General features: G+C 39.1%; 1 protein-coding gene across 1 annotated transcript in view; it reads right to left on the bottom strand.

The window, feature by feature from the left end:
- Window positions 1-3,209: 3,209 nt before the first annotated feature.
- The window catches only part of rimbp2a (RIMS binding protein 2a), a 69,454-nt gene continuing 46,241 nt past the window's right edge, over window positions 3,210-26,422 (bottom strand). The window contains exons 9-26 of the mRNA XM_087791340.1: window positions 25,708-25,865; window positions 25,560-25,639; window positions 25,378-25,487; window positions 22,461-23,276; window positions 21,435-21,458; window positions 20,579-20,730; window positions 19,703-20,012; window positions 18,903-19,351; window positions 17,631-17,789; window positions 17,276-17,422; window positions 13,910-14,009; window positions 13,587-13,715; window positions 11,927-12,096; window positions 11,689-11,857; window positions 11,524-11,621; window positions 11,208-11,279; window positions 9,157-9,324; window positions 3,210-5,705 (exon numbers count right to left, since the gene is read on the bottom strand). Coding sequence (XP_087647466.1) covers window positions 5,478-5,705; window positions 9,157-9,324; window positions 11,208-11,279; window positions 11,524-11,621; window positions 11,689-11,857; window positions 11,927-12,096; window positions 13,587-13,715; window positions 13,910-14,009; window positions 17,276-17,422; window positions 17,631-17,789; window positions 18,903-19,351; window positions 19,703-20,012; window positions 20,579-20,730; window positions 21,435-21,458; window positions 22,461-23,276; window positions 25,378-25,487; window positions 25,560-25,639; window positions 25,708-25,865 — 3,539 coding nt within the window. The 3' untranslated portion in view covers window positions 3,210-5,477. The remainder of the gene's footprint in view (window positions 5,706-9,156; window positions 9,325-11,207; window positions 11,280-11,523; window positions 11,622-11,688; window positions 11,858-11,926; window positions 12,097-13,586; window positions 13,716-13,909; window positions 14,010-17,275; window positions 17,423-17,630; window positions 17,790-18,902; window positions 19,352-19,702; window positions 20,013-20,578; window positions 20,731-21,434; window positions 21,459-22,460; window positions 23,277-25,377; window positions 25,488-25,559; window positions 25,640-25,707; window positions 25,866-26,422) is intronic.

The raw sequence follows: 26,422 nt of genomic DNA, 5'->3' as shown, positions 1-26,422 counted from the left end.
TACTTGGGGAGTTCCGTGTGTGCGTGTGGTGTTGAGAACGAGCAGCGTGTGTTTTGGCCAAAAACAATAACCCGTTTGTGAGTATTGCAAATGAAAGAAGCGAACTGTGCAAGACAATCGTCTGGTCATTGAGAGGAGACCATATATTTAATATTAAATGATATAATATAAAATGTATATAACAATTTAAAATAAAAATGCTGGTGTGAAAGTGATTTTTCTTTTGAAATTAAGCGAAGACAAAAGAGAATTACAATTTCTATAATCGATTCATTAAATTTAAATTAATTTCAACTCATACTTTAGTCTGACCAGCAGATGGATTGTTTAAATAAAAAAAATAAAAACCTACATTACTGATAAACAACGATAAGGTAAGACACATTTTAAATATTACTTACAAGCCTTAAAACCTCGGTCTTCTGTTCCGATCCAAGTCTGCCTCACCTCCTGCAATAATTCTTCCTCGTCGGTGCATTTAAACTGTCAGAAGCCGTCACCTTGTTAATTGGAAATCCAATTTTTATAGAGAGTTGGAGGCTCATGAACTGATAACTGTGAACTCAGGATTGTGCTTTTCCTTCCAGCGCTTTGTTAACAGCAAATAAATGGAGGAAGAGCAAAAGCCAGGAGGAGTTACTCTTTTTTTTTTTGTATGTGTTGAACCAGATTCACATTCTAAAGGCTGGTTGGTGAAAGAAGGAGGTCAAGATAAGTCACTGTATTGCTTCAGGATATTCTGGGTATGAGGCTACTCTGGTGGTCCGGGGTCTTCTCTTGCGAAAGCAACAATCTGTGTTGAACACATGGATGTTAAAGTGTACGATAATCTCCTGACTCCATCCACCATATGAAAATATGAACAGAAGTTGTTTTTTTTATTTTCTTTCCTCTCAGACCAGACTGCTATGAATTAAAGATGGAGAGCCTCTCGTGATAATTTGATACAGCGTTGAACCAGACCTTGAAGCTGCCAAGACAAAGATTCTGATTCAATAAATGAGGAACACAAATGACTTCAGAGACTGCTGTGACCCGTCTGTTCTCAGAGCCTTTATTTTACAAAAAAAAGTCACAAAATGAAAGTGCTGGTCGGTTTCTTTGACAATTATACTTTGACCTCATGGCATGTTTAAAGATTATTAATTCTCAGAGTCAAACCAGAAATTTAAATGTTCGTCTCAAACAGAAAATCACACCAACGGAGAAAAGCTCAAAGGCTACAAAACAGATAACTAAGGCAATATTAAAGGCTATTGGGAGGGAGGAGACAGGTGAGGGAGGGGCCAGGTGAGGGAGGAGACAGGTGAGGGAGGAGACAGCTGAGGGAGGGGACAGGTGAGGGAGGAGACAGGTGAGGGAGGAGACAGGTGAGGGAGGAGACAGGTGAGGGAGGAGACAGCTGAGGGAGGGGACAGGTGAGGGAGGAGACAGGTGAGGGAGGAGACAGCTGAGGGAGGAGACAGGTGAGGGAGGAGACAGCTGAGGGAGGGGCCAGGTGAGGGAGGAGACAGGTGAGGGAGGAGACAGGTGAGGGAGGAGACAGCTGAGGGAGGGGACAGGTGAGGGAGGAGACAGGTGAGGGAGGAGACAGCTGAGGGAGGAGACAGGTGAGGGAGGGGCCAGCTGAGGGAGAAGACAGGTGAGGGAGGAGACAGGTGAGGGAGGAGACAGGTGAGGGAGGAGACAGGTGAGGGAGGAGACAGCTGAGGGAGGGGACAGGTGAGGGAGGAGACAGGTGAGGGAGGAGACAGGTGAGGGAGGAGACAGCTGAGGGAGGAGACAGGTGAGGGAGGGGCCAGCTGAGGGAGAAGACAGGTGAGGGAGGAGACAGGTGAGGGAGGGGACAGGTGAGGAAGGAGACAGGTGATGGAGGAGACAGGTGAGGGATAAGATGGACCAAAAAAATCCCCAGGTTTGCCAACACTTTGATTTCTGGGCATTTTGTGAGATATTAGACTCTTATTTGTTTATGAAATATTGGACTCTTGTTTGTGTATGAGATATTATACTTTTATTTGTGTATAAGATATTGTAGTCTTGTTTGTGTATGAGATATTGTACTTTTATTTGTGTATAAGATATTGTAGTCTTGATTGTTTTTGAGATATTAGACTTTTATTTGTGTATAAGATATTGCACTCTTGTTTGTGTATGAGATATTATACTTTTATTTGTGTATAAGATATTTTACTCTTGTTTGTGAATTAAATATTGGACTGTTGTTTGTGTATAAGATATTGGACTCTTGTTTGTGTCTGAGATATTTGACTTTTACTTGTGTTTAAGATATTAGACTCTTGTTTATGTATGAGATATTTGACTTTTATTTGTGTATAAGATATTGCACTCTTGTTTGTGTATGAGATATTAGACTTTTATTTGTGTATAAGATATTGGTCTCTTGTTTGTGTATGAGATATTAGACTTTTATTTGTGTATAAGATATTGCACTCTTGTTTGTGTATGAGATATTATACTTTTATTTGTGTATAAGATATTGTAGTCTTGTTTGTTTTTGAAATATTAGACTTTTATTTGTGTATAAGATATTGTACTCTTGTTTGTGAATTAAATATTGGACTGTTGTTTGTGTATAAGATATTGGACTCTTGTTTGTGTCTGAGATATTTGACTTTTACTTGTGTTTAAGATATTAGACTCTTGTTTGGAATGAAATATTGGACTCTTGTTTTTGTATAAGATATTGGACTCTTGTTTGTGAATGAAATATTGGGACTGTTGTTTGTGTAAAAGATATTGGAGTCTTGTTTGTGTCTGAGATCTTAGACTCTTATGTTTAATGAGATATTGGACTTTTAATTGTGTTTAAGATATTAGACTCTTGTTTGTGAATGAAATATTGGACTCTTGTTTGTGTATTCGATATTGGATTCTTGTTTGTGAATGAAATATTGGACTCTTGTTTATGTGAGATGTTTGTCTCTTGTTTGTGTATGAGATATTAAACTCGTGTTTGTGTAAGAGATATTCGATCTGTGTTTGTGAAAAAGACACAGACTCTTATTTGTTTATGAGAAATCGGACTCTTGTTTGTATATAAGATAATTGACTCTTGATTGTGTATGAGATATTGGACTCCTGTTTGTCTATTGAGATATTTATTGAACACTAAACTAACTCTAAAAATACACAAAAGACAGTTCATCAGCTCCACACTATCTCTTAACTCAAGAAATAGACACATGTAAAAAATATCAAATTTATTTTGGTTATAAAAGTTGTATTTTTCCACATGCACACTCAGACATAAATAACCATAAATACTGTGAATAAATTATTTTTCTTTTTTTTTTTCACCACTTTGATTCACAACGCAAGCACATACGGTGGACTGTCACTTTACAAAAGGACACCATGGAAATGATTGCAGGTCTCTTCTCCGACAGGAATCTCAGTGCACCGGAAAGGAATTGAAAAACATTTAGAAAGTATCTACAAATGAACCCCAGTACAAAAAGAGCAAGAGCGATAAGACACAACAACACCCGTTCACAAGTCGATGGTTTTTAGTAGTCGGACATCACGGACAGAGAAGTTTCGGAGGTGAATAATCATAGAATGACTTCAGTGCTGATTCATGTCTATAGTAACAACGAAGAGGACCCTGTTTGTCTCCCAAAATCAACCCAAAAATCAACATCGAAAAGATGAACAATTGAGCAGCAATAACACGTTAATGATTTATATTCATCAAACACACCGATTTTTGTAGCGTATAAAGGTTGTTGGATGTATTTCACTGTATAGGGAGAAATCATTTGGGTTTTTTTCACTCTTGAATGAAGTTATTTCTCTGATTATTTGCGGAGATTTAAGCACCAGATCGAATGTTTCACACAACCTCACAACATAGATATAGCCGCTCTACCCCGAGTCTCTTATAAGTCCCAGAGCAGCCCATCCATCACTCAAAGACACAGAAGCCAACCACCAACTTTTTTTTTTTTGTCTTTCAATTTCAGAATTAAGGCCATCGGTGAACATGGGAATCAATGTAAATCCCAAACCAACACTCAAACCAACATTTACTTTTGTTTAAAGCTCAACTTGGATGTAATATTTGTCGTTCCCAGAACTAAAAGGCTCATCTATTGGCTAGAACATACGTGACACCAAGTCCTGTTATTCCTAAATCATCTGGAAGTTTGAGAAAAAGACGAAAAAGTGCTTAACTTAAGGGCACTATATGATGTTTAGATTTATGTGTACTTGTTGTGCGCACATTTGTACATTAATTGTCTGTCCATCGTAATGCAAATTCCAAAAAAGGTTAATGAGCAGAGCCTTAAAATAATTGGATTATTGTTTTATACATTTTTCATGAGGAAATTTCTCTAAAAGGTAACTTAAAATGGAAAATAAAAAGGAAAAATGTGGTGAGAATTAAACTATTGATATTTAAGTCAGTAGTTGATCGAAAGACAGACGTAAAAAACCTGACAAATTAAGTTATACTTCAATGTATAGAAAGAGTTTAAGTAAATAAAAATATAAGCTGATCCATCAGTTAGATCGTCCACTGTGTTCGCGACAGGAAGACAAAACAAACCTTCTACGACCAGATGCCGCGTCGGCAGGAATGTGAAAACATGTGACCCAATGAGGAGTTTTCACATCTGCGTTGCTGTTTTTGTAAAAGGCCACTGAAACAGGTGCAGTGTAGTGCAGCTGATCTGTTACCGTCTGATGCTACCGTCTGCTTCTGTGGAATTGCACCAGACAACAGTTTGTGTTAAAAAAAAAAAGAAGACGCTTTTCTTGGCAAAAGAACAACTCGTTTGCATCCACTCTGGATGAAAACAACTTTTTTAAAGTTAAAAAAAACCTTTCTTGTGTAGGGAAATTAAATAAAATGAAATTGGTTTGTTTAAAAAACATCTTGAATTCTATGGTTCATGTCATTACACTGATCAAATGTCGGGTTCTTGATACAAACATTGTCACTTTTTCCAATTTATTCATTAGATTTGATATCATTACTTCTTTGTTGCTAATAAAAACAGTTGTTTTTACATCTAAAAAGTTTCGTTCTGATCAGTTTTCAATGTATTGTGGCTTTAATTTTAAATACAAAATCTCATCACCATTGAAATGCCCTTGAAAAGCCTTAAATAAAACTGTATTAAGTCAAACTCTTGTTCTTTTAGGCAGAAAAACTGATTTGTCCGGCGTCATCACCCTGTTGAGACCAAACGCTCGCAGCAACGACCCTGCTTTGAAATAAACCACTGACATGGGAAATTGATTTGATATTTAAATATATCAAATAAAACACACTCGAGTCACTAGAGTCTTGGTTTTGGCACTGCATCTGACATAATCAAGTAGAACCACTGAACATGAATGACCGTCATGGAGTTTCTATTTTAAAACGGGCTCATGCTGTCCGGGAGTCGAACCTTCAACCACTCGGGACTGATTGTGTGGACGTTTAGCTCAAAGGTTGTTTTTTTTTATTTCACGGGCGAGAGTCTCTTAAGGAGTTTTTTCCCTTTGGACAGAATTCCTTTTTTCTTCTTGTTGGCCAGATCGTGAGGGTCCCGGGGGTCCAGCGGAGCGCGAGGACCCCGCGAAGGGCTCAGGGGTCTCATGGTGCCCGGCAGCAGGGGGCGGACTATCGGGGACGGCGCTCTCATTGGAGGAATGTCGTTGTCCACCGAGTCGGTGGATTCCGTGGTGACCTGAGAAGAAAGGTGGTTGGGGGGGTTGGGGTTGAGGGGGAGGGGGGCGTAGCCACTGTTGGATTATCATTCTTCAGAAGATGTTTAGTCCTGGGGTAGCGTTCAACCTTGAACTTTAGAAATTCATCACATAAATCAACCTACAGACGTCAAAGTTGTTGAACTATTTGTAACAAAAATTGAAAACACGTTTACAAAAAGCCTTAATTCACGATATAAAAATCATTTTAGGATCAATAGACTCAAACTTGAATTGTTATTGTAAATTCTTTTAGCTTTTTTGACTTAAAAAATGCATATTTAATATTTTCTTAAATCAGGAATAAACACGGAAAATACTTTTTGAAGAAGGCGAAGTGTTTGAAGGCAACAATATGTTGTCATTTGTAGAATAAACCATTAAATAAGCAGAATAAATCATTTCTTTTACGATGAAGTTACATGTAAAATTTTCTCCATTATTCCGGTGACTTCAATTAAAACATAATAATCAAATTAAATCAAATTAAATTAAATTATTGATCAAATCTTTACAGTAATTTAGTCAAGATATACCAGCTTTTGGATATTAATAATCATCTATTTACGCTCAAATATTTTCCTGTATATCACTTGTTTTTCTTTCTGATTTACAGAGACAAGTACGAGTTAAAGGTCAAAGGGAAAAACAACCGAAAAGCAGACGACATGGATAACCTCAAACCACATCCCAGAAAGTGCTTTTGCTTTTTAAAATCCACAAAATCTCTTTTTTTGATAATTGTTTAGCTCTCTTTGCATACAGGATGCTATTTTCTAAGTCTAATGCTAATGCTAAGCTAAATATTGCACTGACATGGATCCGATGACGGTCTGTTTGTCTGCGAACACTCACAACGTTAAAAGGTTTCAGACTCACACTCTCAAAGGTACATTGGTAGAAATCCAAACACGGAGGAGAGAAGCAGTTTTAATGTTGAGCACGACACACCAGGAGGGAGCTGCAGCACGACACCGACACAGACGCAACTGTAGATACCAGGCTTCTCCTCTAATGCACCGGCCAGACGCACCATTTGTTCGCAGTTATTTCGGGTTTTTTAAGGTAACTGGAGATGAAACGTAGCTTTGTTTACATGGACAACAATGGTGCGAGTAGATCCGTACGACAAGATAACGTGTCGGACATCTTTTAAAACAAGTAGCACTTGTTGGTTTGAAGGAAATAAAAGTAATAAAGTGGACAATATATACCAGTTGATATTGACTTTATTTATCTAACAAGTAATAAGTTCTTCATGAATACAATGTTTGCATCAGGAAATATAAGTGACGTTTCATTTTCAGGTGGACAGCCACAAGAAGAAATGAATGTAATGGTCGCACACAGAAAGAGACATGGAAGCAACACAACATTCTGATTTGAGTCAGACCTGTGCAGTACAACTCTCTAGTGTAGCTTTTCATTTTGATGTATTTATTTACACAACGCTGCCTGAGCAATCAACATGACCTCTAAACTGCTCTATGGACAGCGGGTCGGAGACGACAGTTGCGTTCATTTCTCTTATCATAGCCGAATGTACATTTTACTCATAGGCCACAATTTTATGCAATGATTGTCGTGAAGACAAAAATAAAGAAGCCAATAGAAAAGTGTTTCTATTAAAATCGAAAAATTAAGCTAAATATGCTGAACTTTGTTATTTCATATCACTTTTTTTAATCTAATTTAAAATAATTTAAATTGTTTTACTAAAATATTCCCTTGAATATTTTTAAGGAGCAATAAATACTCGGAAAAATAATTAAAATGAATTCCTTTAAGTCATATATAGATTTGAACTAGTTAAAACAATACAAATTATTTCAAAATAAAATTGCAAGTTTCTATGAGCTTTGCTCAAGTCTGACTTAGAGGACCTTTAAAGGCTTCTGATTTTTTCTATCTTCTCAAGCTTAAACTCAGGCTTTAATCTTGACAAATTAACTTTTGATTTTATTATTTTTAGTTTCGCAGCAAAACTATTTTGCATCTCCAACTTTGACTTTTAATTAGGCGGGAGACGGAAGGAGGGGACTTCAACTTTGCACTTAATTTAATTTCCTGTCATGTGATGTTTATTATATAATATATATATATTATATAACTGTAATAGTGCAGATGTTTTCTGCTTCTTCAGTCAGAAATGATGAATATAAACTAAGAATAAACACCCAATATTCATAATTCCCTGATTATATTGAAGGAATAAAAGGGTATCTTTTTTTTAAATATGGTCAATTTGTTAGATTCTGATCTTCATCTTCGACTTTATTCTAATACTAAACCTCGCTTCACTCGCTGCCATCCATGTAAACCGAGCCAACGCGTCGACACTAAAAACTGCTCCAGATGATACGAGCGAGCGTCGGGTCCAGCTTATGTATATTCCGTGATGGTGTAAAACAAACACTGACGGCGTCGATCGCACAGTGAGTGTCGTTCGCTTGTTGACAGCGAGCCGCCTGCATTAGCGCCGCCAGTTTGGTATCTCAAGTTGTCGACTCACTGTAGCCACGCATGGTGTGAGATGAACTCTCGGTTTGTTCTAGTCTGTTTTTTTTGCCAAGCGGGTGAAAAAAAGGAAAGAAGAAGAAGAAGAAAATCTGGTACAACAACGATGAAGGCTGAGAACAACAACACAACACCACCACCACCACCACCACCGACGACACACATCGACACAGCACGAAAACAGATTGTTTGTAATATCCAATTTTGTTTCTTTTTATTGTTCCATAGTAACAATACAGTATGTGCTGCGGTTAGTTTTTTGTTTTCGGAGCGAACATGGCATATCCACATGGCTGAAAAATAGACGTGTGTGCAGTTACACATGAAGAAACAAAGCCTCTTGAAGGAAAGTACAGCCAAGAAAGTCGTTACAAAAAACGTATCAAGATTGAAAAAGGCATGCGTCTCGCTCCCCTCTTCCAAATCTGTTGTAGTTACGCGTCGATAAAGCACTTTGTATCATTAGACACAGTCTTCTGTGTGTTTTTCAGTGCAAAAAAAGGGTTTACCGAAATTTTTTTTCGAATGTAGGAATGAGCTCAGCCTTTTTCAAGTCCTCCGTCACCACAACGTCATGCAAGAGAAGTCACACGCAGACCCCCACCCCCCCCCAACAGTCTTTCCTCTCTGTCCACGTCAGGCTTTGCTTCGTCCTTTCTCTCAGAAAGGGGGGCTCGAACTGTTTTTTTATGTCCCCCCCAGGAGCCAAACGGTGGGCCGGGGGACGGGGGGACGGGGGGGTTGTTGTTAGTTTGTACAGAGTCACCACTGTCACCACATGGACGAATAACACACACAATGAACAGCAAGGCAAGGTGGAGGTAAAGCAGAGAGACGGAGATCAAGAGAGAGGACGGGGGGAGGAAAGATGGATGAACACAGGGCCTAGCGCTGAGGGCGGCGATGATGATGTACCCGTTTGCTCTCCGAGGCGACGGTGGCGGCCGAGTTCCCGTTGGGCCGGTTGGGAGGCTCGTCCTGGGGGTAGTGGGACGGGGTGTCGGTCAGATAGACCTCCACGTCGTCAGGCACTTCTTCCAGGAAGTTGGAGGGAACCAGGCCTCGGTGGCCGTTCATCTCGCCCTATGGGGGGGAGGAGGAGGAGGGTGTGTTCGGGAGGACAGTCGGTCAGAAGAACTTCCCTCAGTGCAGAGTTACTTCAGCGTAAAGTTAAATTAAAGGGTTTTTAAAAAAAATTTGGAATTAGATTGAAGACTAACGAGACCAAAAACTGAAATTGATAAATAAAACAAAATATTGATGCAAGCACAGTCTTACTTACCATGTGTTGGTAGCATGTTTTAAAACTTTTTAAAATGTTATTAAAGCGATTTAATGCTTATTAATTAAATATTCTCCGTTATAGAATCAAGATAAATACGCTGACTTTTTAAAATTGTATTTAATATTACTTCTAATTAAGTTTATTCTGATAAAAAGCCTTTTTTTATTCACTTTTATATTTTTGAGGGGCAATAAATACTCACAAAAATCCCGGATGGAGATGTTAAAAGGCTGTTGTTGTTTTTTTTTAATCCCTATAGTCATTTTTAGAATAATAAAACTGTGTTCACATTTTTCATGAAAATTGGATTGAAAATGGGATTTTAAGACAATTAAATGTCAATGAATCAAATAATCTATTGAACAAAATCAAGATAAATATGCTGATTTATTTTATTGCATTTTTATATAACTAATATTTATGTTTATTCTGATATAAAGCTCTTTTTTATTAACTTAAATATTTTTGAGGAGAAATAAAAAGGATATAAAGAGGTGATCAAAATAATAAAATAACAACATAAAGCAATAATATAATAAAAATAATAATGCCTTCACAATTTTAAAACTTTTGAAATAAGATAAAAGACAATTTAATGCCAATGAAAGCCTTATTTTAAGGATTTTTTAAGGATTATAGGGGACCCTGCAGTGGGCGGGGTCAATCATGCACCACTGTCTGCACCTGCACCTGCGAACACAACTACACTTTCTGATATTGTGAAACTAAACATCTTTGGTGTAACCTGGAAAAAACAAGACATGTTGAACAGCAGAACGAATGGCTTCAGTGCAACTGTTCACTGCTTCATTTTGTTTCTCCGATAGATTCTGTATTTCACAAAAGCACAACGATGAATTGAATCAAGCCAAGAGTTGTGTAGCTGTGTTTAACCATGTCACTGGGACAACGTATTCATTGAAGTGAAGATGGACATGTCTAAACTGAAGGAGACAAAATGTTGCTAAATATCTTCTGTCAATGATATTTCAAATGATAAAAAAGGTAAAAAATTATGTAGACAAAATATAAATGAAGGACATTTTTTAGGGTAATTGAATATTTACTATATTGTGTGTAGTAATATTGTCATGACAGTGGGCCACGATTAATATTAATAATTATATAGTATAATATATATCTTATTTACCCCAAATTTGTGGATGAAAAAGAAAGAAAAACATTTAAGGGAAAATGTATTCATTTAATTAAACATACTGTACTTATATCGTTACATTAAATGTATCCTTTTTAAAACCAAGATAAGTATTTATAAAATTTACATTCGAGCATCACTCAGCTGGGAAGAAAAACAACGATGAAATACATTTTAAACCATTTCCATTATTGATGTTAACTCTTCTTCACTGGTCGCTGCTTACACCTACTTTTTACCATAATTTACGGGACTAGCGCCCCCACAAACGGGACAGGATGAATTAAGTACTGACGTAAAAAGTGTGGTCAATCCATGTGTGTTGCAATAAAATATCGATAATTGATGTCAGTGTATCGATCATTTATTGAGACAAAGAGATAATAATATCTGTGAAATGTTCTAAACTGTTAATTCAATAGTTTTATTATAGAAAATAAACACATGGGTGATCATATTCAACTTGTTAAAATAAAGTCAAAAGCCCTTAAGACAAAACTGGTTGGGAGCAAAAGAAGATCTTACGTAATAAAAGCCGTCTTCATCGATGTCTCCAAAAACAGCAAGGATGTCTCCGGCACAGAAGGTCAGCTCGGCCTGCGTGGAAAGAATAACAGACACAAGTGTATTCTCTCACTAATACAGTGATGACTAAATGAAAGACGACACAGTTATACATCAAGACGTGAAGATGTGGGATCTTATCTCCAAAGATGATCAAATCATGCTTTTTCTTCATCAATAATCCAAAAACCTACATCTGCAACCACGACGTCTGTTGAATCTGAATGTGTTACCTCGCTCAATAATTGATGAAAAGCTGCATAATTCCGGTGGTTACCTCTACGTCAACATTAGGGGAGCTCTCTCGGGGGTCGTAGTCATACAGGGCCACCATCCTCCTGGGCGCTTGACCTTGACGGAGGCCTCTTCTCTGCTCTGGAAGTTCCAACAATTGCCCTGTTAATTTGAGTCCGCACGCGGTGACGCCCTTACAGTGCACTACCTATTCTGTCCACAGGGGTGCTGAGCGGCAGGAAGCCCTGTTTGATGAGCTGGTCCATCGTCTCCTCGTCCTCCGCCCGGATCTCTGACACCATGTTGCACGGGACCAGACCCATCCTGCCTCTCAGCTCCGCTCTGTAGAACCCGTCGGTGTCTTTGTCGCCGTACACCTTGAGTGAGAGGCGAACGCTCGGTAAACATCTTACACTCCTGCTTGAGTCTGAGACCTGCCGTCTTACCCTGATGATCTGACCCTCTTTGAAAGGCAGCTCCTCGTCGGCGGCGTCAGGATTCGGGGACATGGACAGAGGGTCGTAGTCAAACAATGCAACGAATATCCTGAAGTTCTCTTCTGGCTCTGACTCGTCGTAGTAGGTGGGAGAGCGTCGATCTCGGTCCCTGTAGCCATCTTAAAAAAACATAGATTGAAACAAATTAAGACACTATCTCTTAAAGCCAATCAGATACTTTACTTAATAGATCAATTCTACTTATACTGTATATTATATTTACTTATACAACCAATACATGGTCATGTGGCCTATCTTCTGCTAAAGCTAATGGGTTGGAGGGAAAGTGAGACATAAAACATGCTTCTACAAATTATATTGAACAAAAATATTTGGTTCATTTTCTATAAGTGAATAAACAAGACAGAACAAGGTGCAGGTCGAAGACAAAGGTGGTTCATGAGCACAGGACGGACAAGCATGCGATAAAAGTGGATGATTGTTGTCATTTTAGTCAGTAAACCACCGCAGGGGGGTCCGAACCGAGGTCCCCGACTCGCGTCTTTAAAGGGTTTTTACTTCTTGAAAGGATTTAAAAACATGTATGTGTATGTGTACTGTGATCCGGTAACGCATAACTACAATTATAAATGTGTCATTTCCAATAAATATGGACGAAAACAAGAGTTCATATATGTGGAAATGTATTCATAATCACACATTTACAAATTGAGTAACGTAAAGCTAGTTACTCATCTGCGGATCATGGCGAAGATACATGTACACATTTGTTAAAATTTCCATGTAATTGTTACAGTATAGAACCAATAATAGCCTCATACTTCTTAGTTACTTTTAAAATATTCCAAAGTAATCCGCCCTCAATTGTTACTTGACTTTGATGACACGTTGTCTGCCATCTAGTCACTTCCTGTTTACATGTTCATTTTTAATCAAAATGTGCTTCTATATTCAAGTAAGTTTGTCCCACATCTATATAAAACCATTTTATTACATTATTACTACTGGTTAAAATTATTTGTTTGTTGGTTACTTATGAATTAAAATGACTGAAGCGAGCACTAGCTAAAATAAAAATAAAAAATAACAGTTTTCCATATAAGGTTCCTTATCCATTATGTGTTTCAGGATGGTTACTAAAAAACTCTTTATTCCAAAAAAGATATATCATATCAGAAAAATTAAGGGTCAATACCTGGTATGTACAACTGCAGAAATATATATATATACATTTTTTATACAAGATCCTGCATGTGTTTTAAAAACACATCCAGCAGCAGTGCAGTCACCACTTCATGATCTTCACCAGTGTCTAAAGGTGTTCATGCAGAAAATGCTCTGAGTGTCTTATGTGTGCTTCTAACACAAGAGGGCAGGATTGTGCAGGCAGTGAGTCAAGCATTCTCTGAAGCAGTCCAGTCATCCATCAACTGCAACTGTGGAGACGTTCACCCCAGTCATGGCGTCCCAGTTGGGGCGGGGGGGCTGAGGGGGGTGGGTGGGTCACCATTTCAGTGCAGTGAAGTCATGCTCTTCCACTGTAAGCATGGTCATCATAAAGAGTGTCATTAAACAGGCACTTGCAAAGTGTCGGCAGCTGGGACCGGCCGCTGCTGGTGTCGTGCTGTGCTGGTTAAAAACGACATACCATGGGGGGACCTGGTGCCGCCCGAGGGCCTGCGGGAGGAGCGGGTCCTGTGCCGAACTACTCTGCCATAGTTACCATCCTCGGTGATGGGAGAGAGATTTCCCTCACTGTTATTCTCAGAAGTTACCTCTACGGGAAACACCAATCAGAGGGTGATGGAATGACAAACTCAAAACCTCAAAATGACACATTAGGGCTTCTCTGTTCACACGTGATGAGCACATAAACACACCGGGGGGTGGGGGGGGGGGAGAAGCTATGGAAAGTGATATTGCGCTCTGAGGAGACACCAAAAGTAAAACAGCATCTTCTCCCTGACTGACCGATAGAGGGGACCATGAGAGGTCGTCTCTGAGGTTGAGGGCCGTGATGGACTCGTCTCCCCGTCTCCCTGTCGCGGCGCCCGCCCGCCGGAGCGTTGGTCTGAAAGGTAGCGGAACACAGGAAAAACATTCACGAAAGAACGGGCGAAGTTGATCACGCACCTCTCAAGAAACACAAGGTCATTCTCGCTTTTTCAAAAAACCGCTCATGCAGAATTCACAGGCCGGCACTCAGGTACACACACACACAAGACACAAGGACGCACACTTAAAACGCACACAAACACGCCCACATGGTAACGACCGAGGAACAGAAGAAAAAGGATAAGAATGATTTGTTTTTACCACGCTGTGTTGCAAGGCTAAATGAGTTTGCTACTTTATCAATAAGTGTCTCGTTTTTTGAGGTGGAGGAAGAATTTAATCAATTTTTTTCACATCACATCTCGAAGGATCTCGCTTCGTCTGTGATCAACTAACCTCTAAGTTTGTCATTCATTTTCTCAATGAGAGAAGAAAAGAAAATTACTTTCATTTTATGTCGGCAAATAATTTAAACTAGAGTTTATACAGTCGAACAAACTACTTTCATGTGTTCAATATGCAGACAGTCTCACAAATGTCACATAATAAATATATTTACTTAAAATGGAGCCACATAAATATTCATTGCCATGTCAACGTATGTCAGAGATAATTTTTTTCCATTAAAATGCTAAATAAGCATAGACGGAGATTGAAGAAATCCAATATTTGCTTTATATTAATCAGAAACCGTTATTAAACAGCTATTAACGACAACAGGGAGGTTATGTATTTGTCTGCATTTATCTGTAGCAAAATATGTTTAGATTAATATTTAAAGGCTGGTTGATCTTTTATTATATTTTTATAACTTTTTATATTTTTTATATTTTTATAACTTTATCAAAAAAATAAATGAATGTCCATTTGAATCAAGCATCAATTTACTTTATATCATAGTTTGTTGTATAAGTATTTATTCAAAAACGTCTTCATATAACAATGATATTGTGAAAGATTTGTTTTTCTGTTTCCAAGTTGATTGACTTGGGTTAGAAAAAAAAGTGTATTTGTAATTTTATTTGGGTGTTCTTTTGCTGTTTTTTTGTTTTCATTAATCATAACATACTGTTGTTGCATATGGACTACTCTGTTCTGCCCTCTGTAAAACAATCATATGTCAAAGACATCTGTTACAATTGTATTTTGTCTCAAACAAATTAAGATATTTAAACTTAAATAGCAATATATGCAATCAAAGAGACTAAAATAAGTCAAATTTCAGGCATCTAAAAAACATCTAAAAACATGTTTTTTTTTCTTTATTCAACATTTTCATTAAGATCAAGATTGTACTCGTTTCCTACATGTTATTGGATTCTATTGCGTAATTAAAAAAAATAATAATTATAATTAAATGTTATTAATGAGATATTTTCAAGCTCCAGTGGGCTTCATAAAATGACTTGGCAGTATGAGTTTGGCTCGTACTGAGCCAACTTCATTTATTTTTATTTATTCACCGATTAAGGCAATTTTATGTTATTTTTTGTGTTTAACTGCTCTTCAACTATTAATAAATGAATACTACTTAATAGCTTCCTAGATACATCATGAGGACAGTGTCTTTGTGGGACATTTTCTTCTTATCTTAATGTATGTTTTTAGACTCTCCAAAGCTACAAAAAAAAACAACCAATTAATAAAAAAAGCTTTCAAATAAAGATGTATTGTTTACCTAAAATCATTAGTTTGGAATAGCATCGAACATTTGTCTTAAATTAACTTTTATATTCAAGTAATAATAACATGCTTGCTCATGAAACACTTTCCAATGCTCTTAAAAGCGCATGAACAGTATCTATTTTCTGCCACTAGATGTCTCTGTCCGTGGTGCTGAAACGCCTGTAGTATCTGTCCATGAATGAGGAACACACACCAGGGCTGCACAATATTACTACAGTCGGCAAAAAATAAAAGGTACAGTTGTTAAAGATCATGATAAGAAAACACACAAAGGATTGTGTCATGCGTTTGTGGAGTCAGGAGTGAGTGTGCATCAACCGGGCGGGTGGATGAAGCGACTGGAAGAATGGTACCAGTCCCAGCTCCAGTATAAACTGTGCTGCTAATTGGCCTTCAAACCAGCTACAACATCTGGTTGTCAACGCAGGGAAAGAGAGAAACGTTGCTATGAAGAGAGGGGAAAAGAAGAGGAATCACTGGAGGTAAATACATTTGTTCTGTTTGGAAGGTGAACATTTATCTATCTATCTCTATCTATTTAGTGGAGTTAATTTACTGAATATTTATCGATAAACTTTCAACTGAAGTAATAAAATCCTTAATTTTTTGGAATATTTCTAAAATATATAATTAGAATGACTTTGTTTTGCCTCATATAACATTTGAGCATTTTTGTCATTCCTGCTTATGAATTAAGCCAGAAACGATAGAAAAAATGGCATAAAGATTAGCTAATAGCACCAATCAGTCGATATGGATTTATTTATTTCAGATAAATATGCGAGTTGGTTTGATTATTGGTTTCACAGAAATGCTCTGCTGTTCATCCTTATTTGCTTGTTTTATATACTTTTTTATAAAATGAAATAAACAACACAACTTCCCGACTTATGCTCGCATCTAAATACAAGCTACACCACCTTTATTTATAATTAATTAATGGAAAAAAACGGGAAAAAAACCCTGTTGTAAGTCATTGTTAACTCGTTACATTGATTATTTACTTTAATAACTCGCATTGACTCAGTAAGTTTACGCTGCCGTCTCCAACTAATCAACAACGATTTAATCAGGATTAAGTTCAAAAGAAAATCAGACTGTTCTTTTTAAGCATTTCAGCTTTTGGTGCACTACTGCCATCTATAGTTATAGCACACTACCAGAATTACGGTACATTGTTGTCGACTTAATTTTTAACAAACATAATCAGGGTCAAGGGATAGTGGAAGAGGAAACTTACTAGGAAACTTAAATCTGCTTCTTTAGGTTTGAGCAGTTTTAATCCTTGAAACGTCTGCATGATTATTATTTCTTCAAGTCACCAACATGTTTTACCATCGAGATGACAAGTGCAGTCATATCAAAGGAGCTTTTCCAGCTAATATAAACTGACTTTGTCTAATATGTGTAGCTGTGTTGAACCACATGTACTCCTGATATCGTGCAGCCCCAGTACACACTCACAGCACAGATCAAATGCAAGCCAAGGCAGCATTCTCATTGAAAGTATCTGTGTAGCTAAATGGATTGTATGGAGTATAAATTTGGGAGGTCAACACTTTTTTTTGGGGTCATAATAAGTGCAAACAACTGCACCTTAGGTGTGTTGTGCGAGTTGCGTCGCCGTCCCTCTTCCAGCTGCATCTCAGAGTACAGCTCCTCCTCATCCTCTTCCATGATGTCAGACAGGTCAGAGCCCCGGCTGCTCTCGCTGTGATACTCTTCATTGTGACTATAGTGAGGCTTCGGGCAGTCACACACACAAACACACAGACGCAATTGTTTAAGTCCACATACATACAAAAGACATGCCCACACACACACACACACATGAACGCACACAAACATAGTAGTGTAAGCATGCAGCCACTCAGACATGCATGGACGCACACGCACGTGAGAGGACTTCACTGCACTCATGACAACACAAGAGAACTCAGATGCCTCTTACCGGCCGTCCCAGCTCGGACCCTCTGAGGAACTCGTCGACCGACGGTCCTCTTCGTCGGTTCCTCGAAAAGCCTTCCTCGTCCTCCTCTTCTTCGTCAGAGTGCTGGTGGTGGTGAAAAGTCTGACCCTGGTCGTTGAACCTCCCCGGCCTACGATCAGCCTGGCAAAGAGACAGATGTTATTGGACCTGAAACTACAACTATTTTACATTTTATTTGTGGTCAATACAATTCAAGACCAGTCCTGCAAAATCCCACTTTTTCTACCACTTTTTCAATCCACCCCTGTATTTTTTGACTGTGGGAGGTAGAAACGCAACAAATAACAGTAAAATAAAGACTATTTTTACTAGACAGGTTATCTGACAATTCTAAATGCTTGGATTCTGAGATACCTGGACTTGTTTCGATAATACATTTCATTGATGGAAAAAAGAAGGTATGAATCATGTGCAACTGCTTATAAATTAAGAGCACTAATTAAGTTTTGATTTGTATTTATTTATTTACTTTACAGGATTGGCCTTATTCTTATTCCTATTTTAGTATTTTGTAAATATTCATGTCGTTGTTTATTTTTCCAGCTCTTTTCTTACAATAAGTTTCTTGTAGAAAAAATGATTTTCTAACCCAATGATGTATCATGAATCAAAACAAAACTGAATCTAAAAACATGATCATGATAAGAACATTAGTTTTAATAATACAAACAACAAATTGACAAAAAAAAGTATGTTAAGCGTATCTTCTTCTTATTATAATACTTAATAATAATACGTTATTTTATACAATAAATAATATTTGACACATAAATGTAAATATCTATGTGTGTCGTTGAATACAAATGATTTAAGACATGAAAGAAGAAATATAAACTAGATTCTTAATCAAATTGAATTTTACGATTGTATTCATGAAGAATAAACCTGAACTATTATTTGAACTGAACTGAATCTGAACTATCTTCCTCTCTCTTTGCGCTTGATGGATCTACTGACTCCTTTAAGAAACATCTTAAGACATTCTTATTTGTTCAGGCTTTTCCTTGATTTTCTGGAACTCCTGTTGTGTTATCAGTATTATCTTGACCTTTAAAGTATATACTTTATTGAATATTGTTTTGATTGTTTAAGCGCTTTGTGACCCTGGTCTGGAAAATCGCTATACAAATAAACATTACTTACTTACTTACTTACTAATAATTCATTTTAAGATAGTAATATAAAACGAAGGAAATAGAGTTACAGCAACAAAATCCCCCCAAAAAAACTAACCTTGCCACTTTCTGCGGCCACTCTCTGTGCTGCCTCTCGGGCGATGGCTTTAGCCACTGTGTCAGGGATCAGAGTACCCCGGGGTTGCGGGAGGATCCTCTGGGGGGACGGTAAGCGAAGGTTGCCGATGTTCGGCGCCTCTAAGGTGTGGCCCTGCATGGGCATGGGAGGCTGGGCGGACGGGGAGCGAGACGGGTCCCAGCCGGGTTGTGAAATAGCAGCTGCGTGGTGGGCCACCGGGTCTTTGGCATCCAGGTCTCTGGCACTTACTGGTCTCTGAGGTCCAGGGTGGGGCTGATGGTGGGGCAGCAGAGGCAGGCGGTGTTGGGGCCTGGGACCAGGGTGTGGTGGTTGCTGAGGCTTGAGATTTAAAGGCTGCGGATGAGGATGCGGGGGCCGGATCTGAATCTGCTGAGGTCCGCCCGGGTGGGGGTGTCGAGGATGGGGGAGTTGAGGATGGGGGTGCGGAGGCTGAGGGTGTTGGGGCTGAGGGTGCTGAGGCTGAGGGTGTTGAGGATGGGGGTGTTGAGGCTGAGGGTGTGGAGGCTGAGGGAGTTGAGGATGGGGGTGTGGAGGCTGAGGGAGTTGAGGATGGGGGTGTGGAGGCTGAGGGAGTTGAGGATGGGGGTGTGGGGGCTGGGGGTGTTGAGGTTGAGGGTGTGGAGGCTGAGGGTGTTGGGGATGGGGGTGTTGAGGCTGAGGGTGTTGGGGATGGGGGTGTTGAGGCTGAGGGTGTTGAGGCTGAGGGTGTTGGGGCTGAGGGTGTTGAGGATGGGGGTGCGGAGGCTGGGGGTGCTGAGGCTGAGGATGAGGTGGGATCGGTTGTCCGTGTGGCTGGGGCGGGGCGGGTAACTGTGGGGTACCATGCGGGAGGTGAGGGGACTGCAGGTGAGGCTGAGGATGGGGGTGCGGGTGGGGATGCATCGGCGGCGGGAGGGGAATGGCTGGCAGAGGCACGAGCAGGTTGTTTGGAATGACAGCGACTTGGGAATCCTGGGATTCTCCTTGGACGGACAGAGTCCGGACAATGACTTCTCTCGCCTCCAGGCACTGGATCCTCGTCAGCTCCACGGTGACGTAGTCCGCCATGGGGAACATCACCTCGGCAATCTGGAAAATGTAGACACAAACTTAACATATCGAACCAGGAACACAGTTTTTAATCCACTCAACGCTCATTCCATTTTATTGCCACTAGAGGGAGCTAGAGACCTTCAGCAGACGTTTACAACTGCACTGACGCTGAACTAAAGGTGGGCGTCAGTGACGACAGCAGAGGACACCTATGACATCATTTAAATGTGCTACAAAAACGAAAATATTCTATTGCATTTCATTTAAACTGGTAAAGTACAAGTAGTATTGAGCACTTACACTTTTTTAATCTTTATTTATACTAATACTATAGCTAATTGTCATTACTTTACTTGAAAAGTGTGTGTGGTCCAAATATATAAGTTAGTAATTCAGGGAAACTTTATTTTTAATTCAATTTCACTACCTGGTATCTAAACGTATATTAATAATAATAAATAATAATAATCTAAACTCGGTACATTTTAAATTCAATTTAAAACATTTTAAACATTCCCATTATTAACTAATTTAGACAAAATATTTCTGGAACAAATGCATCATGTCTGTGATTCAGCACCAAAGATTAATTCGTGACATACCTTCTGCCCTTTGGTGCACACGGCGTAGCCGATGACATTTGCGCCATTAGAAGTGCCATTAGGTGAGAGGAGGGGGGGTTTCCAGTGGACCTGTAGGACCCCTGGAGCCTGTCCACACAGCACCTGTACATCCTGTGGAGGCAGTGGGGGTCCTGGTGGAAAAACAAACATCACATGAATTATTACTCAACCTTCAACTCGACAAAAACAAGGCAAGAAGAAGTATGAAGTCGTAGTCGCATACAGATGGTAGCGTTTATAAACATGCGGAGAAAATCAAAAAGAAAGTGAAGAGATTTCGATGACGTCTAGTTATTTAGTATTTCTGATCATGTTTTACTAATGCACTGGGAACTAAAGTAAATCTGACTTTTTCACTTTGCAATATCAATGCATTAAATATGGAATAGAAACATGTGTTGGCTGTTAAATCCAATCCGAGCCGATAGATAAATGAGGAACTTTTACACAAAATAAATAATTCCATTCAACATCTAATGAAGTGTTTATCTCCGTGTAAATGTACAGGAATTGAAAGGAATCAGGGTTTCATACATGATCTATAAAAATGATCAGAGGGTTGAACATGCACTGGATTGAGGTGGAAATAAAGAGGAGAAGGAGTGGTTTCTTTCATTTTGTGATCGTTTCTTGCGAAAACGTCAAGGCCTGACTCGGTCATGCTTGATTGTGCTTGAGTAACATGCACGGTTCCGTCGTAGGATGTAAGCAATGTTGAGATGAGAGTGGGTCTGAACACTTCGTCATCTTTTACTTAGTTTTTTAATTTGAATACTAAAAGTACTTTTGAAGTGAGGTGGGTTGTGAGAGCCCAGGGTTGCTGGTTCATTCTGACCTGTTCTGCAATATGGTGTTGGACCTGGACAAGATACAATGCACAACGACAGAACAGTGAGTCAAATGTCGGGTGTATTTTTTTAAGTAACACAATGGAAATGTACAAATGTTTTAGCAAAGCAAGCTGAACTCTACATACTTTACATTTTTATTAAAAGATAAGGATCACTATTGACTTAAAATTATTTATTTTCAGGGTTCAGGGCAGTATGTAGATGTATTTTTATTTAGTATTCCAATTTATTTTCATTTACAAAAATTCATTATTTTTATATATTTTTAGATATATTATTTTTATAATATATTTATATTTAATAATCTGGAACATCCCTGTTATAAATATATTGACAAAACATTGTGTCAGGCAAGTAAATTCTAAACTAAATTCCATTTTTAAAAACATTACCTTAAAAATAAACTGAAACAAAATTGTTTAAATATCAAATAAAGTTGTGTATTAAATTCCAGTAATTCAGATTGAATTAAAATTGTAATTCTCTTGATACGTTAAAACAAAAACAAAAAATGCTGCGTTTATTAATTACATTATAGTCAGTACCAGGAAGTGAAGTTAAAAAAAAAAGGGTTAAGTTTCCATATCTGTTTAACAAATATAGATTACAGATCATCTAGCGCTCTGAAAAAAATGACACTGCTCCATGAAGCTTCATCCGACTATCACTACTATTTATGTTATACTTTTGATTAAAATTGCCAAGATTTGTCAATTAAAATTGACGGAGATTGACTAAATATATCAAAGTTATTTTGTGTTTTATTACCTCATAATGTCTGTCCAAACATTTGAGTTTTTCTCAGTGTTTTTCAAACCTGAAGCGCCGATGTTTACTGATAGTTTGCCACATTTATTACGATTTGCCAATAAACCGAGGGCCGGAGCTTTATCATCTAAGAGGCAGTTATTAAAAAAGGTTCACACGTCCGTCTCCTGCCGGTGCGGCCAGATATATTATTGATAGTGAATATCTGTGATGTAGGGGAAGAGAAATGAGTTTTCGCTGACCTGCAGCCAGAGTGCAGAACTCCACACCAGCTTCCTTCCTCTCCCTCTGCTCCAGCGGCAGTTGCCATGGCACCTGGTGCGGCTGAGCCTGCACCGTCACTTTGTACACCGTCAGGGGACTCAGGTTAAAAAAGCGAAGTCTATACCTTCCCGGTTTCACCGCCGCGTGCTCCGCTCCGTCGAGGAACACCGTGTGACTATAGTTACTGTTGCTGGGCAACCAGGAGAGTTCGGCCGTGTCCCTCTGGATGTCGTCCACCCGGAGGCCGTAGGGCGCCACTACCACGTTGGCTCCCACCAGTAAGGTGCATCGCAGCTCGTCGGACAGGCCGCGGTCGGTGACGCTCTGGACCGACACGCGGTGGACGCAGCCGTCCAGGTCCAGCTTCTCCAGTAAACTTTTTGTGCGGGCGCCGAACTGGACGCTGGCCCGGAGCTCCCCGTCCACTAAGACGTTGTAGCCGGAGATGTTCCCCCAGCACAGGGAAGGCACGACTGGAGGCTCCCAAGCCACGATGACGCTCCGGGCCAGCTGCTTGATCAGATTGATCTTCCGAGGATAAGGCACGACGTCTTCTGCCAGGTCCTCGGGATCGACGGGCCCGCTGGTGCCGTTGCTACAGGGAACCAGAGCTGAGCTCAGGAGACTATCCTGGGAGGAGCTGGTGTCCGCCGGCATCAGAGCCAAAAGTGTGTGATCGCGTGAGGACAGCTCCTCTCCTGCCTCCCCGGCGAGGATGGCTGGTTTCTCCTTGTCCTGGACGAACTCCACGAAATTAGAAGGGACAAGTCCTCGCTGGCCGTCCAGGAGTTCACCTGAGACGCAAGAAATGAAGAAAGCTTTCATTTTTGGGGATGATAAAAAGGGGGAAACATATCCAATCTTAAATCAATATTGATGATAGAAATATAATTCTTCAGATACATATTAGGCAATTCAATCAAATCTACTTATTAAAAAAGTATTGATGTTTTAAAAAAAAAAAAGATTATCTCTGGTACATTGACCGTCATGGGATACAATTACAGGCTAATGTCAATAATTAATTAGAAAGTATAAAAAAACACATACAAAATAAAAATGTTGAGTAAACAAGACACAACAAAAATGTGGTCGACAGATTTATAACTCAATGAAAGTATGAAACAAGTGAAAATTGTTTGGTTACAGTTAAATAAAAATGATTACAGTTAAAAATAGTTTGAGTACAGTTGAAAATTGTTTGACTATAGTTGAAAATTGTTTGATTACAGTTGAAAATTGCTTGATTTCAATGGAAATTGTTTGACTAAAGTAAATTAAACATGTTGGATTTTAATAGAAAAATGTTTCATTATAGTGGACACTTATTTGATTATAGTTATTAGTAGTAGTAGTAGTAGTATGGAGTAATAGAAAATAGAAGGTTTTCATTGTGGAAATCTTAATAAGTAAATAAGATGTTTTTAGACCCTCGTTTTCTGAACTTTCATGGCATTATTCTTTGTCTCTCACAGGATATTGAAGGTTGCCATCTCATGTGGTTGATCTTTTTAATAGGCAGTACATCTTTGTCCAGCATCAAATGGCTGATCTTCACTTTAAAAAACAAAGATGAATCAAATGGAACTCTACCTAGAAAATGCAAAAAACATCAAAACATTAAATCCCTAAAAATACTTAAAGTATCCAGATGTTTGCTCAATATAAAGAAAAATCAAGAAATATTTAATTGATATCTCATAATCCCTTTTTACAATTTTATAATAGTGTATTATTGTTGTTATTATTATAATTATTATCATTATTGTAAGAATTATTTTTTTGTTATTATATTTATATTATTTTAGTTTTCATTTCAATTTATTTTCCTACTTTTAACTTGCTGCAGTGGCGACGCAAATTTTCCCACTGTGGGAATATAAAGAATATCTTTACCAGTTTTAAGTTAGGTAAGCAAAAGGTGTTTCTTGGCTAAGCCAATAAAAAATTGTTTAGCATTTATTCTTATTCTTATTCTTATATTCAAATATTAGAAAAGAGCTTCTAAAAAGGTTTTCTTTTCTTTAGGGTTTCATGTACATTCGTGTTTAATCTGGATGAGTCATCAGGCTTAAAGGGACCGGAGTCTTATGTTGGGGCTGCTCGGATCAAAAGTTAAATTCTTCATGACAAACACAACTTTGTCTCCGATCTCAAGCACCCGTGGCTGATGAGTCACTGGTTACTGAGAACGGCTTGTGAGGAGGACGAGGATTCGTGTCATCTTCCTGTAGCGACCAGACAATTCAAGTGAATCTTTTAAAGCAGGAAAGCAAAATCCACGGATCACATAGTAAGTAAGTAAGTAAGTAATATTTATTTATATAGCGCTTTTCCAGACCAGGGTCACAAAGCGCTTTAACAATCAAAACAATACTAAAAAAAGTATATACTTTAAAGATCAAGATAATACTGAGAACAACACAGGAGTTCCAGAAAATCAAGGAAAAGCCTGAACAAATAGAAACGTCTTAAGATGTTTCTCAAAGGAGTCAGTAGATCCATCAAGTGCAAAGAGAGAGGAAGATTGTTCCAAAGCTTAGGAGCAACAGCCTGAAAAGATTTCTCTCCTCTGGTCCTGAGCCGTGTGCGAGGAACCATCAGTAGATTCTGATCCACAGACCTCAGAGCCCGAGCTGGGGTGTAAGGCTGGATCAGATCACTGATGTAAGGAGGAGCTGACCATGAATAGATCTGAAAGTAAGAACCAGAATTTTAAAGTTGATCCTGAAAGAAACTGGAAGCCAGTGAAGAGTTTTAAGGATCGGAGAAATGTGAGTTCTTCTACTAGAGCGGGTTAGAATTCTCGCTGCAGAGTTCTGTATCAACTGCAGGCGAGACATTGTATACTTGACATGTATACAAAATAAATAACGTCCTGGATCAACGTTCTACCTTCATAGAAGCCGTCGTCGTCCATGTTGCCATAGACGTAAAGGTACTTCCCGGCCACCAAAGGAAGTTCTGCTTCTGGGTGCTCATTCGGTCCATCATAAGGGTTGTAACTGAGAGTCAAATGTGTATTTTTTATTATCATTATACTTTAATCAAAGATGCTGGATGTGTCTCATACGTACTTGTATCTGGCAGTGCAGAGGCGGACCTGGCCGGTGTACCGAGGTTTGGACCTGGGCGACGGACTCGGCTCATCCTCCATCTGCACATCAACAACGATTAAAAAAAGAAATGATATGTTTTCGACAAAAAGGTGTCACAGTGTTCCACCTCTGAGGGGGTCGCCTTCCTCCTGCTGCTCGTGTGGTCCGTTGTCACGGTGCAGGTTCTGACCGACGGCACTCGGGGCCGTCCTCCGTCTCCAGCGTGCGGTTGGCCGGGCGAGAACCTGGAGATCAGCAGTGGCGTGTTTGCCGCGATCTCATTCCCTGAGAGGAATTGATTTCCATAACAAATAAAGAGCAACTGTCAATCCTTCCGCACCCATTTGCAGCTCATTGCACAGCTATTGATCTCCTGCTGGAGCCCACATGCTTTACACACCTCTCCTGGCAGATGCTGTCAGTGTGCATATGCAGGCCATTCGTCTCTAAATACAGCCGACACTGATGAACAAACAGCCACAATCCAAAATTCTCAACCTACAAGTGCTGCAGGTCCTCAATTTTTGGGGAATGTTTCTATCATCGTTTGGGTTTGTGAAGAACTTCAAAAAGCTTTACGATGGTCCAAAGGGCAAATGTAATCCTGCCTTGATGGAATACTAATGTGTTGAGCCACGTTCGTGTCATACATCAGGACCGTGTCAATTAGAAACCGCTATTGATCAGGAGCGAGGCATTAAGGTTGTCCATCACTGGTGCAGAGTGAGCCGATCAGGACGACGTGTGGTTCAGGATGAGACCAAATCTCATTCATTAAGTGTGAACACTTGCTTTTTTGAATAGCCTTGAATTCTGCCTGATGTTTAATCATCATGAACCCA

This window comes from Callionymus lyra, chromosome 5 (genome assembly GCF_982586985.1).
Source record: "Callionymus lyra chromosome 5, fCalLyr1.hap1.1, whole genome shotgun sequence".
NCBI classification, from domain to species: Eukaryota; Metazoa; Chordata; class Actinopteri; order Syngnathiformes; family Callionymidae; genus Callionymus; species Callionymus lyra.
Note: the sequence above shows the minus strand (reverse complement) of the source record. Positions and strands in the feature narration are given on the sequence as shown.